Source organism: Ranitomeya variabilis, chromosome 5 (genome assembly GCF_051348905.1).
Source record: "Ranitomeya variabilis isolate aRanVar5 chromosome 5, aRanVar5.hap1, whole genome shotgun sequence".
In the NCBI taxonomy this organism is placed as follows: Eukaryota; Metazoa; Chordata; class Amphibia; order Anura; family Dendrobatidae; genus Ranitomeya; species Ranitomeya variabilis.
This window is the reverse complement of record NC_135236.1, coordinates 125,562,017-125,577,874: the sequence shown is the minus strand read 5'-3', so window position 1 is coordinate 125,577,874 and position 15,858 is coordinate 125,562,017. Positions and strand designations below refer to the sequence as shown.

Genomic DNA, 15,858 nt, shown 5'->3' with positions numbered 1-15,858 from the left:
ACTGGGCTGGAACTTCCAGCTTTGAGGAGGATTTCAATGCAAGCAACAGCGATCTGAAGATGTGGCAAGGACCAGATAAGTGCCTGTGAGGAGTGGAGGCGCCGGAGAGGTGAGCAGCAAGGGGAGAAGTATTTTTTTTCCCTTATATACATTATATAGACTCCCCAAAGCAAATAAAGGACATTGAATTCAAAATAGTCTGTTCATTTTGGATTTTACAAAGAAATTCAAGTTATTCTCCGCAATTTGTATTTCCTTGGAAAATCCGAACAGACACTCTTGAATTTTGCCTGATCCACTCATCTCTACTTTCAATCAAATTAAAATGTTTCCGCCACGAAGGGACAAATATTGCACATGATATCCCCACGCCCTATTGCAGTCTCTCAACGAGGGCTAAATTCACTGAGCAAGTCTGTTATTCATTCATGTTTTAGCATCTCTCTTACAAGCCTGGCCGGACAACAGACTTTATGACCTGATCTAACTGTATAGTACAATCCTTCCATGATGCTGTTAGTTGGATCTGATTCTGAATCAGGCAGACATATTACGAACGCTAATTTTTAGAGCCAACATTATGTGCTAATTAATGTCATTGAATTTTATTTTTTTTATTCTTTACATACAAGAGTTGGAGATCCATCCATAGTAAAGTTTTCTGCTACAACCTTGCAATTTTACAGTTTGCAGTCTGTATCTAATGGAAAATATTGGACAGTAGTCATAAATTCTGAACACGTTTAATGATAGCTTGTTGTACAACATTAAAGGCTTTTCTGCCATTAGTATTTCTGAAATAGCCACGATAGTCTGACGTGATGAGAAAGAAGAGGATCCATGGCCACCATTGTACTGTAGACCAGTTGAGTAGTTATGGACCTTTTTTTTTTTCCCCTCTGTCTACGTGGTATGTAAACATCCCAACTTGACCATGTTATTATTCCCCACCTCCACCCTTTTCCAAAGAAACAGAGTTGCCAGTTGTTTTTTTTCCCTCATTCCTGGTGGTGTGGATATCACGTAGCATGAAAGAGGTCGTCATCTGCTGTGTTTCAGTAGTCGACTGGTGGTAGTGTGATTTTCCTTACAAAGTCTTCATACTTCACCATTCCGTCAGGCCCAACATGAACCTCTCGAAAGAGGTCATCCACTGTAAATAGATAAAAAAAACACTTTTCTAATTCTTGAGCTCTGATCAGGTGGAAAATGTACAACGAAACAAAAATCTACTGCCCTGATTATGTTTAGGCCACGACCTGACACGGGGAAATATTTTGGTGAGGATTTAACAGTGGTTTTATATGGCAGAAATGCTGTGGAATTTTTACATGTTTCTTTTCAAGCTCACTGTAGAAGTCAGCAAAAAAAATAAAATGCACAGTGGGCATGAGTTTTTATGAAATCACATCCACTTTCCTTGATCTGTTAAAGACCTTTCACCAAATCTTTCATATTTAACTGGACATCGGATGTACCAGTGGTTGACCGAAGAGAAGAATAAAACTTTTTTTTTTGCTTTTTTTGTTCAAGTTATTGGCAATTCAAGTACATGGTATCTAATGAGTTCAAGTTCATTGCGCCCAGTTGGCCATGATCAAGGAGTTTTTAACTGGAGGTGTGTACTTTTTCCCTTGACTGTTGCTGCCTGGTTATGATTGGTCAGTGTCATACAGAGAGAAAACTGGTGGCAAAATATCTTGGCAATGGTGATCCAAAATAATAAAAAATGGCATTACATAAACTTTGTAATAGTGATTGCAGAGCAAATGATATCCTGTATCGAATTCAACATTGAAAAATATGGTGAACAGAACTCTAAGTGCAGTGGATTTTTCAATCAAGAACTGCAGGATTTATGCTACGTATGAACATGGTCTTAGGTTTTTTTGGCCTGTGAACATGGACTTTAAAAATCAGTGTTGAAATGAATTTAACACAACATACATTAGTTTCTATTTTCTGCGTAAAGCTGCATTTACACTGAAAGGTAATTGTGAATGAGTGCTCTTGATCACATTCGTTTTGTGAGTGTATAAACAGGCAGCTGATCACCTGGAGAATGAGCAAAATGCTCGTTCATCAGGTGAAATGATCTTTTTTGCAGCAAAAAGATCCTTGTTCTCCACATTGCATCATCCTGTGTAAGAACAATGGCAGCCTGCGTGCAGTGAGCGATCTATTATAGGCTATTACACGACTGCCGATCGGTAATGTTTAGTGCCATCTGTCTGTCTGTGTAAATGGATCCTAAAGGCTCAAGCAGACGAGCAAATAAATCAGATGTGTGCACTAGCTGATTTTTGATCGGACAGCACACTGACCCTTGTTATTCAATAGTGATGAGCAGATGAATTTTTTTTTCTCAGTCTGACTGTCCATGAGAAACAAATGGCAGCATGCATTACTTTCTTCAGAGTCTCAGATGAGACTCACACATTCAAGTCTATATGTGCATAAAAAAATCAAATCCATTTCCATCCTAAACCTAGGAAACTGATCATGTACATTTTTTGGTGTAGATGCATGAAAAAGGAAGGCATCCAAATATCACATGGACATAGGAAAACGGACACGCTGATCTCACATGGATAAAAAGTAGGAAAAAAAGGTCAAAGTTTACTAGATGAGACTCAGTTTGTCATATGTTTGTCTGCAGCCGCCTTTACTCGTACCTTCCTCAGGTGTTAACTTTTCTCCCATTCTGGTTAGTTTCGCCTTGAGCTCCTCCAGGGGGATCATTCCCTTCTTTTGTCTGTCTGTCATCAGCATGGCTACAAGGATCTCATTCTCAGGGTCTTCTTGCTTCTGCTGACGATACATAATCGTCAAGAAAGTTGAGAAATCCACTTCTCCATCTTTCCCTGAAGAGTGGAGACAAATGTTATTAATAGTGGTTATTTACAGTATGTGTATCATACGGAGATACTCCATTTATCTTGCCCGCAGCTGCCGCTATTTAGATTTGTACCATTTAGAAATCCTTAAGAGAAGAAAAACGTGGAAAGGATAGAAATCTAGAACTACAAGTCGCAGCAAGTCATTCAGGTCATTGGGTGACTGATTAAAACCTGGCACAGACTAATATTAATTTGTAGCATGTTTTTCGGTTACGGAGAAAAGGAAATTGTGCAGCCCACTCCCTGCATGTGTGAAATGACTGTCAACCACCGGAGTAGTGTTATAATAACCTGCAGGGAAAATCTTGCACCTACTTTACACACTTGTCTGCAGTCGACCATGTCTTATTGATGGACTGTGACCCTGTACTACTATTTGCACAACTGATATGAGCACTAATCGAATATTTACAAGTCTTCGCGCTCGTCCAATGGTCTTTCCAAACAGTCAGATAAATATTAATGGAAACCGATCGGTCATTAATAGTGATGAGCGAACGTGCTCGGGTAAGGGGTTATCTGAGTATCTTGGCCGTGCTCGAATAAGGCTACTTTCACACTAGCGTCGGGCTGAGGTTCCCGACGCTAGCGTTGTCTCCGCCGCACAACGGGGGCAGCGGATGCATTTTCCAGCGCATCCGCTGCCCCATTGTGAGGTGCGGGGAGGTGGGGGCGGAGTTCCGGCCACGCATGCGCGGTCGGAAAAAGCGGACCGTCGGGAGCAAAAAACGTTACATGTAACGTTTTTTGCTCCCGACGGTCCGCCACAGCACGGCGCAACCGTCGCACGACGGTTGCGACGTGTGTCAATGCGTCGCAAATGCGTCGCTAATGTTAGTCAATGCAGAAAAAACGCATCCTGCAAGCACTTTTGCAGGATGCATTTTTTCGGCAAAACGACGCATTACGACGTAATGCAGTTAACGCCAGTGTGAAAGTAGCCTAATATGTTTGAGTCCCTGCGGCTGCATGTTTTGCGGCTGTTGGGCAATCCCTGCATCTGTTGTCGCTGTCTAACAGCCGCGGATCATGCAGCCATGAGGACGCCAACCTATTCGAGCACGCCGAAGACACTCTGATAACACCCAAGCACATTCGCTCATCACTAACCGTTAACATGATTCTGTACAGGGACAGGACAATCGTTATCGGCAGCACATTCTCTGCTAACAAAGGGCGATGTGCTGCCGATAACGATGATTTTAAAGCCGGAATAAATTATTCAATCACCCACCAATAGGGTGTTTTGCTCATTTATTGGGAGAATGGCGGATTTTTTTGTACATGGGTCAGTAATCGAGAACAAGCGACTTTACGGACTCTTGTTCACCGATTCTCTACCCGCCTAAATGCACCTTTACTTTTACAATCAGTATCGCAGGGACACATTTTTTGGGGCTCTCAGTGGTCTGGCTTATTTGCAGTTTTGCAACATTGGTCTTATATTATATAAACCGTACAAAATGTTAAACAATGTGTTGCATACGTAGACTTGATGTAAATGACCTTACAGGACGAGAAAAACATTGGTGAAACATGTCTCCAGTTTGTGTTTGGTATATGGCAGCTAAGCTTATTCACTTAAAGGGTTAATCCCCCAATAACCAAGTTATTCTTTATCCATGGAAAAATCTTGCTGATCACTGGAGTCTGATCCTGAAAACAGGGGCCTGCAGTTCTATCCTAAATGCAGCAAAGCTGCGTATACGCCACCCGATTGTCTATGGGACTAGCCGAGCGCTGCACTCTGCAGTCCCATAGACAATAAAGAAAAATGTCATCCATGAGTCAATTACTGTAATAAAGTTACGTTTCTCACTATTTCATACCGATTTTCTGCACTTGCAGGTGACGGTTGACTTCGACAGGAGTAGGACAAGTCCCCAAGCAACGCATTACAGTCAGGAGGTCTTGAGAGGGAATCTTGCCCTTTCCCTTTTTATCATACAGGTTAAAGCATTCTTTGAACTCTGTGAGACAGTGACATGACGGTACAATACATCATGGGAACAAAGTGTTACATGTACAACACAATTTATCCAGCAAGGTCATACATAAAGAGAAAGGGGCCCACACAGCTGCTCAGTGCCTGTTTTTGCCCCCAAACCGTTGATATTGGGGTATTTTTTTTTTTCCACCTAACCTTGTGCATGAACAGCACCATAGACTGTAATGGAGTTTTCGATCCATGGAAAATACAAATCGAACACGTACGTGAAAAACTGACGTATCAGTGAGGCCTCAGGTGAGTTACACACAATAGTCTTTATTTTCTCATGTGAAAAAGCGTCTGGGGGGGGGGGGGTTAAGCATGCAGGATCCATTTTTGGTCCTAGTGTCAATCTTCAGTCATTTTAGCATCCGTTTTTCTAATGAAGGAAAAAAATATTTTGCTTTTCCTACTGATACAATCGAATGCGGAGAGTGCATGGATGACGTGCTGTTTCTTTTTTATCATGGGGCCATTAACTCAGTGGTGAGCTTGATCCACAACATGCATCAAAGTAGGACAGGACTCCATTTTTATTTTGTGGACAATTGGTTTGCAAAACAAGGACACGCGAGAAGACATATTAATTGTATTAGGTCTGTGATCTATCTGCGAAAATATCATACATACCAAAACACTGACGTGAACGAGTCCTTTACGGTAAGGGAAGATTTTCTCAGACCAGCACTATGTGTTCATGGATCGCTCTCCTGTATATGATATTGTATGGGTTTGTAAACATGTCCGTTTTAAACAAAGGGTACTGGGGACCCCCGGAGCTGATGCAGCAAGGGATCTAACAGGTGAGTTAAAGAGATTGTCCCACTTCCACATAAGGAGGTGAGAGGCGTCGTTAGCATAGCGGGGTTTTTTGTTTGTTTTTTTTGACAGCTTGCTGATTAAAAATTGATGCCCTAGCCTAAGAATATTCATCCAATTAAAAAAAAAATTTGAAAACTCCTCTGATATCAATCACTGACTAGTAACTAAGCTAAATATACGATAGCATTAATATTGAGGTAATAACATTGAGGTTTATTTTACTTCTTGAATTTCTCAATACAGATATATCAATGAGTTGCGAAACTAACAACCTGGATATCCGGCGTGGTCGGCCAAAACCGCACCAAATAAATGTGATAGAAAGGTGGGCTTAATAGTTTGCTTAGAGTTAATTTGCCATCATTTCTGTGTCAAGCATTGCCCAATCTTGTACTAGAATAAACAGCGCCGAATAGGAGAAACAGAAGAGTTGGCCTGATAGAAATGAAAGCAAAGTCAATCAAAGCAAACTGCGACAATCGCTGCCCAATCTTCCACCAAAATGGACAAAGTATCAAATACGATCACCAGAATTGTCCTCCCCCCGACTCCCCACAACTTACTCTGAATTTCATCCTGAGACAGGAACTTGGTCTGTAGAAAACACAAATTCAGTTACCTAAGCATCGTATGGCCGACATATAAGAACACGCAGAATCTGCAAATGATGAAGAGGAGTACGACAAAGAAAAGGTATCGGCCATACAGCAGGACTCGTACTGATCTACGGGCACAGGTATAATACAGTCTGATCATAACCTACCATCTCTCGTCTCTGTGCTGTTCCTGCTTCCTGCTAGGTATGAGATGTTAAAGTCCACACAGGAAGAAGAACATCGAGACACTTCTATCATGGAGACCCAGGGTCAGATTCCACCATTATCCGCCAGGTAACAGGTCCTATTACCCTCATAAAGCAGCTGTCACACAGGACTCCTGTTCCAATGAAGTATTTATGAGGTGTACACAGAACACAACCTCTTGGATGATTCCCATACTTACGGACTATAAAAAAACAAAAACTCGAGTGTATTAACCCTTTATTTTAAGCATATGTATACATAAACCTAAGGGCTCATACTCATCTGCATATAAAATGGACGAGTGCAATCCGATAAAAAAATCCGATTACACTGTGACTAATGTTATTAAACGATTCGGTGCTCATCTGCAATTTTTTTTCTCACCTCAGATTGGATTGAGAAAAAAAAATCACAGCATAATGTGATTGACCGTGTATATTGGACGAGAGTCGTCAATGGGTGCAAGAAAAATAACGGATGGCACACCGACTGTGCATATGCCGTCTGGTTTTTATTGATAGAATCCCCCCAAAAAAGGAATTTCAATCATTCCACGACAGGAAGTGACACATAGGGAAGTGTTAGCCGGCTTCCATTGAGATAAACATGCTCCATGGAGTTTCAAATGTCTCGTCCAATTAATGTGGAAATGTTGGTGCTGGTACAGGAGCGTCCCAAGCTTTGGGACCGCAGGGACTCAGGCTATCAAAACAAAAATACGAAGAATGCGGCCTGGACATATATATGTCGCCAACTGTATCCACAATATGATGGCAGTTCACCTGATGTCCAAATGGGGATTAGTAATTTTTTTAAATTTTACTATTTTTGCCTATTTGTAGGCTATCAAAATGGCACATGCAAAGTCATGTTTTGTGTTTGTAATTTCATCTTACGTATGCCTTTGTGCCTTTCATGAACTTTGATATTAAACAATTTCAATCCATTACAGTGAATGATGTCACTAGAAGATGGAGAAGCTGCCGAGACCAGTATAGAAGCGATCGGCAGCATCAAGTGAAAAGTGGACAGGGTGCCTCCAAAAAACATCCATATCTCTACATGGATCGTTTACATTTTCTCACACCCATCGTGGATTTAATACCATAAGTTATATATATATATTTTTTTTAAGTTGTAACATTGAGTAATTACGTGTTTTTATGTTAATTAAAGAACAGAAAAACTTTCTGGATTGGGAGTCCGTCTCTGACTCAGAGGTTCTCACACCACAAGAGGAGGCTCTTGGACCATAGGCGAACCTCAGGTAGCCACTGAACAAGAAGAGTAAGGCCAGAGTAGTAGCCCTACCTTGCCCCTTGACACATCCCCATAAGCAGCACTTATACCCTACAGATTCTAAATAAGGAGGGAGGCCATCACCAACCCCACACGACGCGAGATAGATAGCCGAGTGATCGACTATGTATCTCGCACCAAAAGTGAGGAGGCCATTTGTAGAAGTCTGGCTCAACATCTGCTCCAAATCACCATGGAAATACAAATCCAAAGCAGCATTTCCCCTCATTGATGCTGCTATTCCACCTAGAGACCCCCAAGATTCATATCATTACATAGAAAGCAGCGACCAGAGATGGGCACACAGCCACCAACAAACTACGTGTCTGCACATGCCCTACCATCAGTCTGAGGACATCCTCCAGCCTCAGGACCACCTGCAGCATCAGGGCCACCAGCAACACCTTCTGAGCTACATGCTTACCATACTGCACAATCCGACCAGGCACAGTTTTCACACCAAGTAGAAGGATGGCATCATGTCCCTCCCAGCCATACCAACAACATTGCCCATTGCAGGCACCAACACTCCTGGCCTTCACACCAGGATCCTGGCTATGAACCTACTGGACCTGATGCCTATGGTCCCACACAATACAAATACCACCCCCTTAACAACCCACCGCAACCATTTTTGTCAAATATAGTCACCCGTCATCGCTCTACCCAACCTAACCCATTTCTAGTCTACCCTACCATCATTTCCCTCAGTCTTTAATTTGTAACTATTGTAGGTTACATTTTTGTGGTTTTTTTTGCATAACACTTTGGCTGACTTAAGCCTTTATTTCAGTTCTTATGTTGCAAAGAATAAAGAGAATTGTCGCTAATGATGAGAAACGAGTTTGCTTTTTAATTTTTCATGTTTAACACACATACATAACCAAAACACATAATAGTGCAAACATCACACCACTAAATTATGTTGCCATGGTGTGGATCCCTCAGGCGTCAGAAAGTAATCTGCAAGAACTTCACGGACTCTGAGACCTGAAGGATCCCTGTGCTTGTCCTAAACCTGTGCAACTGGACCAGGATTGTTAGCCAATCCTCCCTCAGCATCCACAGACACAGGCGAATTGTGGATACGGGGAAAATTGTGTAGCATTACACAGGCCTTAATGACACCATTGACATTTTGTTCACTTAATTGGAGGGTATTAAGCAATACCCTCCATTTAGCCATCAAAATGCCAAAGGGACATTCAACCAGACGCTGTGCCCTAGTAAGCCTGAAAATTCGACGTCGTCATCAAATGGCATGTGAACTGAAAGGCCTCATCAGCCACGAGAACATATGGTTCTGGTTCGTCACTTAAGCCAGAGAGGATCCTTGGGGATGGCACACCCCTTTCATTGTTCATAAGCCGACAACAAGGGATGATCGAATAGCTTCAGATGGCAGCTTATCCGAATAGCTATAGCGCTTACTGAGTAGCTGCCTCGGGAACCCGGATACCGGGATCGCTCCCGATAATCATATGTTCGGCACCGCAGCTGCATGTGTCGCGGCTGTGTGACAGTCACAACAAACAGGCTCTCCATGCATGTGTTGTGACTGTCACACAGCCGCGACACATGCAGCTACTGAGCCGAACAGCTTATTATCGGGAGCAATCTGGGTTCCCGAGGCAGCTATTCGGTAAGCGCTATAGCCATTTGGATAAGCACTAATCCGAAGCTATTCGATCAACCCTACCCAAGACCCATTAAGGAAAAATAGAAGATTCTAGAATCTCCTGTTCTTCCATAGGTCCCAATATAAACAATTATAAACTTGTAGTTGTTGTCAACAAACACCAACAACACTACTGAAAAAAATATTTGTAATTGTAGTATTGGGACCCTGAGTTGGGTGGCTTCTTGACACAAATGTATTTGCCATCCAAACAATTTGGAAACTGACACATTAAATATCCCCCTTGAAATGCGCTCCCAGTCTTGGCTTCTGCATGCTCTGAAGGCGGTGACATATTTTGTTACAAGTACAGTTATATGAAAAAGTTTGGGCACCCCTATTAATCTTAAGCTTAATGTTTTATAAAAATTGTTTTTTTTTGCAACAGCTATTTCAGTTTCATATATCTTATAACTGTTGGACACAGTAATGTTTCTGCCTTGAAATGAGGTTTATTGTACTAACAGAAAATGTGCAATCTGCATTCAAACAAAATTTGACAGGTGCATAAGTATGGGCACCCTTATCATTTTCTTGTTTTAAATACTCCTACCTACTTTTTACTGACTTACTAAAGCACTTTTTTTTTTTGGTTTTGTAACCTCTTTGAGCTTTGAACTTCATAGCTAGGTGTATGCAATCATGAGAAAAGCTACTTAAAGTGGCCACTTGCAAGTTGTTCTCCTGTTTGAGTCTCCTCTGAAGAGTGGCATCATGGGCTTCTCAAAACAACTGTCAAATGATCTGAAAACAAAGATTATTCAACATAGTTGTTCAGGGGAAGGATGCAAAAAGCTGTCTCAGAGATTTAACCTGTTAATTTCTACTGTGAGGAACATAGGAAATGGAAGAACACAGGTACAGTTCTTGTTAAGGCCAGAAGTGGCAGGCCAAGAAAAACATCAGAAAGGCAGAGAAGAAGAATGGTGAGATCAGTCAAGGACAATCCTCAGACCACCTCCAGAGAGCTGCAGCATCAACTTGCTGCAGATGGGGTCACTGTGCATCGGTCAACTATACAACGCACTTTGCACAAGGAGAAGCTGTATGGGAGAGTGATGCGAAAGAACCCGTTTCTGCAAGCACGTCACAAACAGAGTCGGCTGAGGTATGCAAAAGCACATTTGGAGAAGCCAATTTCTTTTTGGAAGAAGGTCCTGTGGACTGATGAAACCAAGATTGAGTTGTTTGGTCATACAAAAAGGCGTTATGCATGGCGGCAAAAAAACACAGCATTTCAAGAAAAACACTTGCTACCCACAGTAAAATTTGGTGGAGGTTCCATCATGCTTTGGGGTTGTGTGGCCAATGCCGGCACCAGGAATCTTGTTAAAGTTGAGGGACGCATGGATTCCTCTCAGTATCAGCAGATTCTTGACAATAATGTTCATGAATCAGTGACAAAGTTGAAGTTACACAGGGGATGGATCTTTCAGTAAGACAATAATCCAAAACACCGCTCCAAATCTACTCAGGCATTCATGTAGAGGAACAATTACACTGTTCTGGAATGGCCATCCCAGTCCCCAGACCTGAATATCATTGAACATCTGTGGGATCATTTGAAGAGGGCTGTCCATGCTCGGCGACCATCAAACTTAACTGAACTGGAATTGTTTTGTAAAGAGGAATGGTCAAAAATACCTTCATCCAGGATCCAGGAACTCATTAAAAGCTACAGGAAGCGACTAGAGGCTGTTATTTTTGCAAAAGGAGGATCTACTAAATATTAATGTCACTTTTCTGGTGAGGTGCCCATACTTATGCACCTGTCAAATTTTGTTTGAATGCAGATTGCACATTTTCTGTTAGTACAATAAACCTCATTTCAAGGCAGAAACATTACTGTGTCCAACAGTTATTAGATATATGAAACTGAAATAGCTGTTGCAAAAAAATTTTTTTTATAAAACAATAAGCTTAAGATTAATAGGGGTGCCCAAACTTTTTCATATAACTGTATGTTCTACAATATTAGATTTTCTTCTTAGAACAATATGTAAGCGTATTGCAGCATAGGAGACTCCAGTGCCAAGAAACCTAAAATACAAAAGAAAATTTTCAATATTTAAAACAAATATACATAAACAAATATTTGTGATAACATTACAAAATTTGGAGAACCACTTCTTAGGAATTCTGTGAAAGTATCATACATCTCTAATTTCCTTACATTAACCCAAAAATAAAACCAAAAACATGTCATGGGTGACACAATAATTTATGTAAACAGACGACAGGAAGCAGATAGAAGGAGCCTGGTGGTTTTTAATGTGGGAAGGGGACTATATCCATGGGCCTTCCTACACTAATATCAGCCCGCAGCTGTCTGCTTACCCTTTGCTGGTTCATTAAAACAGGGGAGAAACCAAGGCATTTTAAAGGGAACCTGTCACCTGAATTTGGCGGGTCCTTTTTTGGGTTATATGGGCGCTGTTTTCGGGTCTTTTATTAATTAAGTATTTCGCTGTGTTCCAGGACATAGTGCGCCGGCGCATGCGCACTAATGGTTTTCGGCTTTGCCCGCAGTAGTGCAAAGCATGCTGCGCGTGCGCAAGGCAAGATTTCTTTGTGCACGCTTTATTTAGGGAGGAAAGCGAATCAATGTCAAGTCAATTTCGCGACCAGCGGGAAAAAAAGGGGTTAATAAAAGATCCGAAAACACCGCCCATATGACCCAAAAAAGGACCCGCCAAATTCAGGTGACAGGTTCCCTTTAAGTAGAAAATCCATTTAAGTACAGTTATAGAGCATTGCAAGCTTCTGATTCAGTACTCCACTTTAACTACCGCCTCCTGTCTTTATTATTTGCTTCTTTCAAAACTAACATTTTGTCTTATCCTTTTCCTATGCACGTTTAATAAAAAAAAAAAAAAATGGTGTCCTCAGTGACTTCTATATGGTCATGTTCAGATAACCAAGCTAACCTTGGGACACAAGTGTGGCCAAACATGACAAAGCAGGATGTCTACGCATACAATCATCCATACCACAAAATGTTTTTTAGGACAACAACATTTAGACAAAGGGGAAATATTTCAAATACAAATAAGAGCAAAATCTGTCATCTTACTTCAGTGTAAGCAGCGGTCGTTCTTCTTTAGAAATGCATCTGAGAAAAGAAAGTCTTCTGAATAGTAAGGCCTAGGCGAAGTCTCTCCAGTAGTCGGTCAAAAGGTGGTCAGCGACATTCTATAGTAAGCATAACATTTGTCTGGGTGCATACGTAGATGGCCAAAATGCCCTCTTGTAGGCCATTTACAGAGGAGTGGATGCACCCAGTATCTGCGATGCTTTCTCGGAGCATCAACGGACGGATAGCCAGTCCTAAATTCCTGGGATAACACCCAGTTACGCAGGAGCTGTTCAATAGTATTCATCATCAAGTATAGAGTGGCCATAGCTGCAGGTTGGTTTTGCCAGAAAATAGGAGAAAAATATTCTGAGAAGTCTCTACCCAGGAATTATATGGATGTCCTCAGCATCAGGCATTTTTTTTTAAAGGGGTTTATTAAGGTCCAGGAAACTAAAATGCCCTACAATAACATGCCGATTCAAAATTGCAAAAGGATGTGAAAAACGCACTGCATACAGATTGCATACACACGTCATAAGCATGCTACTGTTCAACATCAAAAAGTAGCAAATTCTTTGAAAAGTTGCAAAAATGCACCAGATTTAAAACCCCATAAACCTTACTCCAGGAAGGCGTGGGTGGAGAAGGAGTGACATGCGCCAAAAAAACGCGACTTTCAGTAAAAGTCCCATTATATGATTCTAAAACATCTAGATAAGCAATGTGGTTGAGGAAACATCAAAAAAGACTAAAGTCACTGAAAAAGCAAATTACTCCAGAAAAGTGACAAAACTGTAATGATGAATAGGGGCCAAAGTATTTTCCGTCTGCCGCTATTTACTGGTTTAGGGCTTCCCGGGGGATTTGGGTCCATTTGTAGTCAGAGCGGTCCACGGGCCACTTTCAGTCTCCATTATAAATATGAGCGGAAGCCAATGTTAATGCTCACTTGTGAAAGCACTTAAAATAAGTGTATTACCATAAGGTCCATTTACAGAAGTGTGCTTCTGGTCTGCACCATTCCTGCCTTCGGGAGGTCCCAGCTCTGGAGGTCAGGTCAGACCAGCAGTACCATCTCATGGCCATATTCCCTGAATGTATTACGTTCCACTGCATATATTGGTGCCAAACTTTATTTACACTTTTCCCAGATGTGAACGGAGCCTGCGAGTACACTGCATCTTATTCTGAGAGTATTTGCTTCCATATTTGATCCATTAGTGGCTCGGTAGTGTCAGACAACATAGCTGAAATATGCTGAAAAGTACAGAGAGCACAATACACATAGAGATAGAAAAATGGGCATTATTTCTACTTCTATATTTTCCTCCATACTTGAGGCCGCCGATCATTCATGTAAATGCGCTATTATCTTATTTTTATTATTCATTGTGTTATGAACCTACCAAATTAACAAAGATTTTTTTTTGCTAAAACAGATATAAAATAATTTTATTTTTTTTAAGGTGATCTGATAAAATAATAATAATTTAAAAAAAAACACGAAACGATTAGCCATTATTATTAAGTTTTATAAATTTGCTGCATCTTTACATAACACTTTTGTTCAGAACGGATTTTCAGATTTTAACACCAATACCCGACTGGAGTGAGAATTGCGACTTTAAAAAGTCGCAACTCAAATCTGACTAAAACCTCTTGAAGACCCTGTGAGATCTCTTGAGGATGCGGTCCTTTGTTAGTCAAAGTCAATCCTAGCTGTCTGCCATTCACTCACACACACTATAACCTAAACCAACAAATGGGTTGTAACTAGGGATGAGCACACTCGTGGAAGTTCATGTTCTGGTGCGTGACCTGAACTTTAGTCTAAAGTTCAGTTCGGGTACCGGAACCCAAACCCTATTGAAAACAATGGGTACCTGAACTTTTTCTCAGGAAAATATTTTGGGGGGTGAGGAAGAAGTAACTGCAGCCACACTTCATCTGTGCCTGATACCTGTATCTTCAATGGCCATTGCCACAGTCAATGCTACTGACACCGCCGTCTCTTTCCTTGAAATGAGAAGTAATAAGGAGGCAGGCATAGATGCCGGGCGCGTAACACTCTCAAAATAATCAGGGTGCAGTGATGGAAGCAGGGTGAGTGATGCCAGCATCGCCCAATGAGAACGATTTGTTTGAGGGTGGCGATAGCAGCTGTTTGGCAGTGCTGGTGTAATTTCATTGCTTCTATTACCCCATGATGATGAATTTTAATTCCCCTTACTGTGCTTTTGCTGTTAATTTAGTGTTAGGGTATGTGTCCACGGGCCGGTTTTCATCCGGATTAGCTGCGGATTGAATGCTGCATACAGCCGCAGCGTTCAACCCGCAGCGTCCAGATGTTACCGCATAGTGGAGGGGATTTTATGAAATCCGGTCTCCACTATGCGTCGTAACACACACCCGGCGGCCCTGCGTTTACAGACATGCGGCGCGTCTTTTTAGAACGCAGCATGTCTGTTTACCTTACGGCGACGCTCCGTCGCCACAAGGCAAATCACAGGGCCCTATGTATAGGGTGCAGAGATTCCAGATGTGTGCAATGAACACATCTGGAATCACCGCGCGTTCAGAAGGCGGCGGCTCTTTGGGCGGAGTGGGTTTTCTGCTCCGTCCAAAGTGCCGTGAATCCGGATTCTGCTCCGTCCAAAGTGCCGTGAATCCGGACAGTGGACACACACCCTTAGGATTCTCAAGTATGTGGACCCTTGTGAGCTTGTATATTTTGGCCAAAATATTGACCAATAACTCATTATATTTTTTGCACTTTTTTTAATATTCAGGATGCAGTCAAGCCCATCAGTGTTGAGATTGAAAACTAGGGTGTCTGTTCTCATGGGGTGCACTTACAAAGTGCTGGGCAGCACGCCTAATTTAACAGTATGGGCGTCACTAATAGGCTGTGTTAAACTGTAAAGCGCTGCGGAATATGTTGGCGCTATATAAATAAAGATTATTAATTAATTACCTGAGTGTGACCAGCGCCCTATATATGTCTTTGTTTGTGTGCGATTTTAATACTAACAATCACCCCCTCCATGGATTGGTAGGTTGTGAGTGGTTGTCTCATCAGTATTTTGCGCCTCTGTTGCCGCCATCTTTACTATACGAGTTTGCTGCACCCTGATAGTGCATTAGTTCCGAGACCTGGGCAGGTAAATACTGCTGCCTTTTTGCAGTGTTTAGTCTTGAATTTTGGGGGAGTTTTAATTCCTCTTACTGTGGCTTTTACTGTTAATTTAGTTAAAAAAAAACCATACAGAACAAAACTGGTGTAAACAAAG

At 41.7% G+C, this 15,858-nt stretch overlaps 1 protein-coding gene and 1 long non-coding RNA gene across 3 annotated transcripts; one reads left to right on the top strand and one right to left on the bottom strand.

Annotated features, from left to right (window-relative positions):
• Positions 1-727: 727 nt before the first annotated feature.
• On the bottom strand, positions 728-6,562 carry CALML4 (calmodulin like 4). 2 transcript variants are annotated; one of them, XM_077263241.1, is made up of 5 exons: positions 6,476-6,562; positions 6,276-6,306; positions 4,730-4,870; positions 2,676-2,864; positions 728-1,153 (listed from the first exon to the last, which is right to left on the bottom strand). In XM_077263241.1, exons 1-5 carry the CDS (start codon positions 6,476-6,478, stop codon positions 1,056-1,058), a joined length of 462 nt encoding a protein of 153 aa, XP_077119356.1. In that variant the 5' UTR covers positions 6,479-6,562; the 3' UTR covers positions 728-1,055. The 2 variants fall into 2 exon arrangements, with proteins under 2 accessions (XP_077119356.1, XP_077119357.1); XM_077263242.1 differs by lacking the exons at positions 4,730-4,870; positions 6,476-6,562.
• On the top strand, positions 6,277-7,693 carry LOC143775285 (uncharacterized). Its single transcript, XR_013215616.1, has 3 exons — positions 6,277-6,405; positions 6,513-6,602; positions 7,468-7,693. It is a non-coding gene; the product is annotated as an uncharacterized LOC143775285 (long non-coding RNA).
• Positions 7,694-15,858: the final 8,165 nt, after the last annotated feature.

What these genes read in the sequence shown, in the direction of transcription:
- CALML4 (XM_077263241.1), bottom strand. An exon ending in CCTGCAAGTGCAGAAAATCG is followed by an intron (nt 2,865 to 4,729) that starts GTATGAAATAGT and finishes TCCACTCTTCAG; the next exon opens with GGAAAGATGGAGAAGTGGAT. An exon ending in AAAGTTAACACCTGAGGAAG is followed by an intron (nt 1,154 to 2,675) that starts GTACGAGTAAAG and finishes ATCTATTTACAG; the next exon opens with TGGATGACCTCTTTCGAGAG.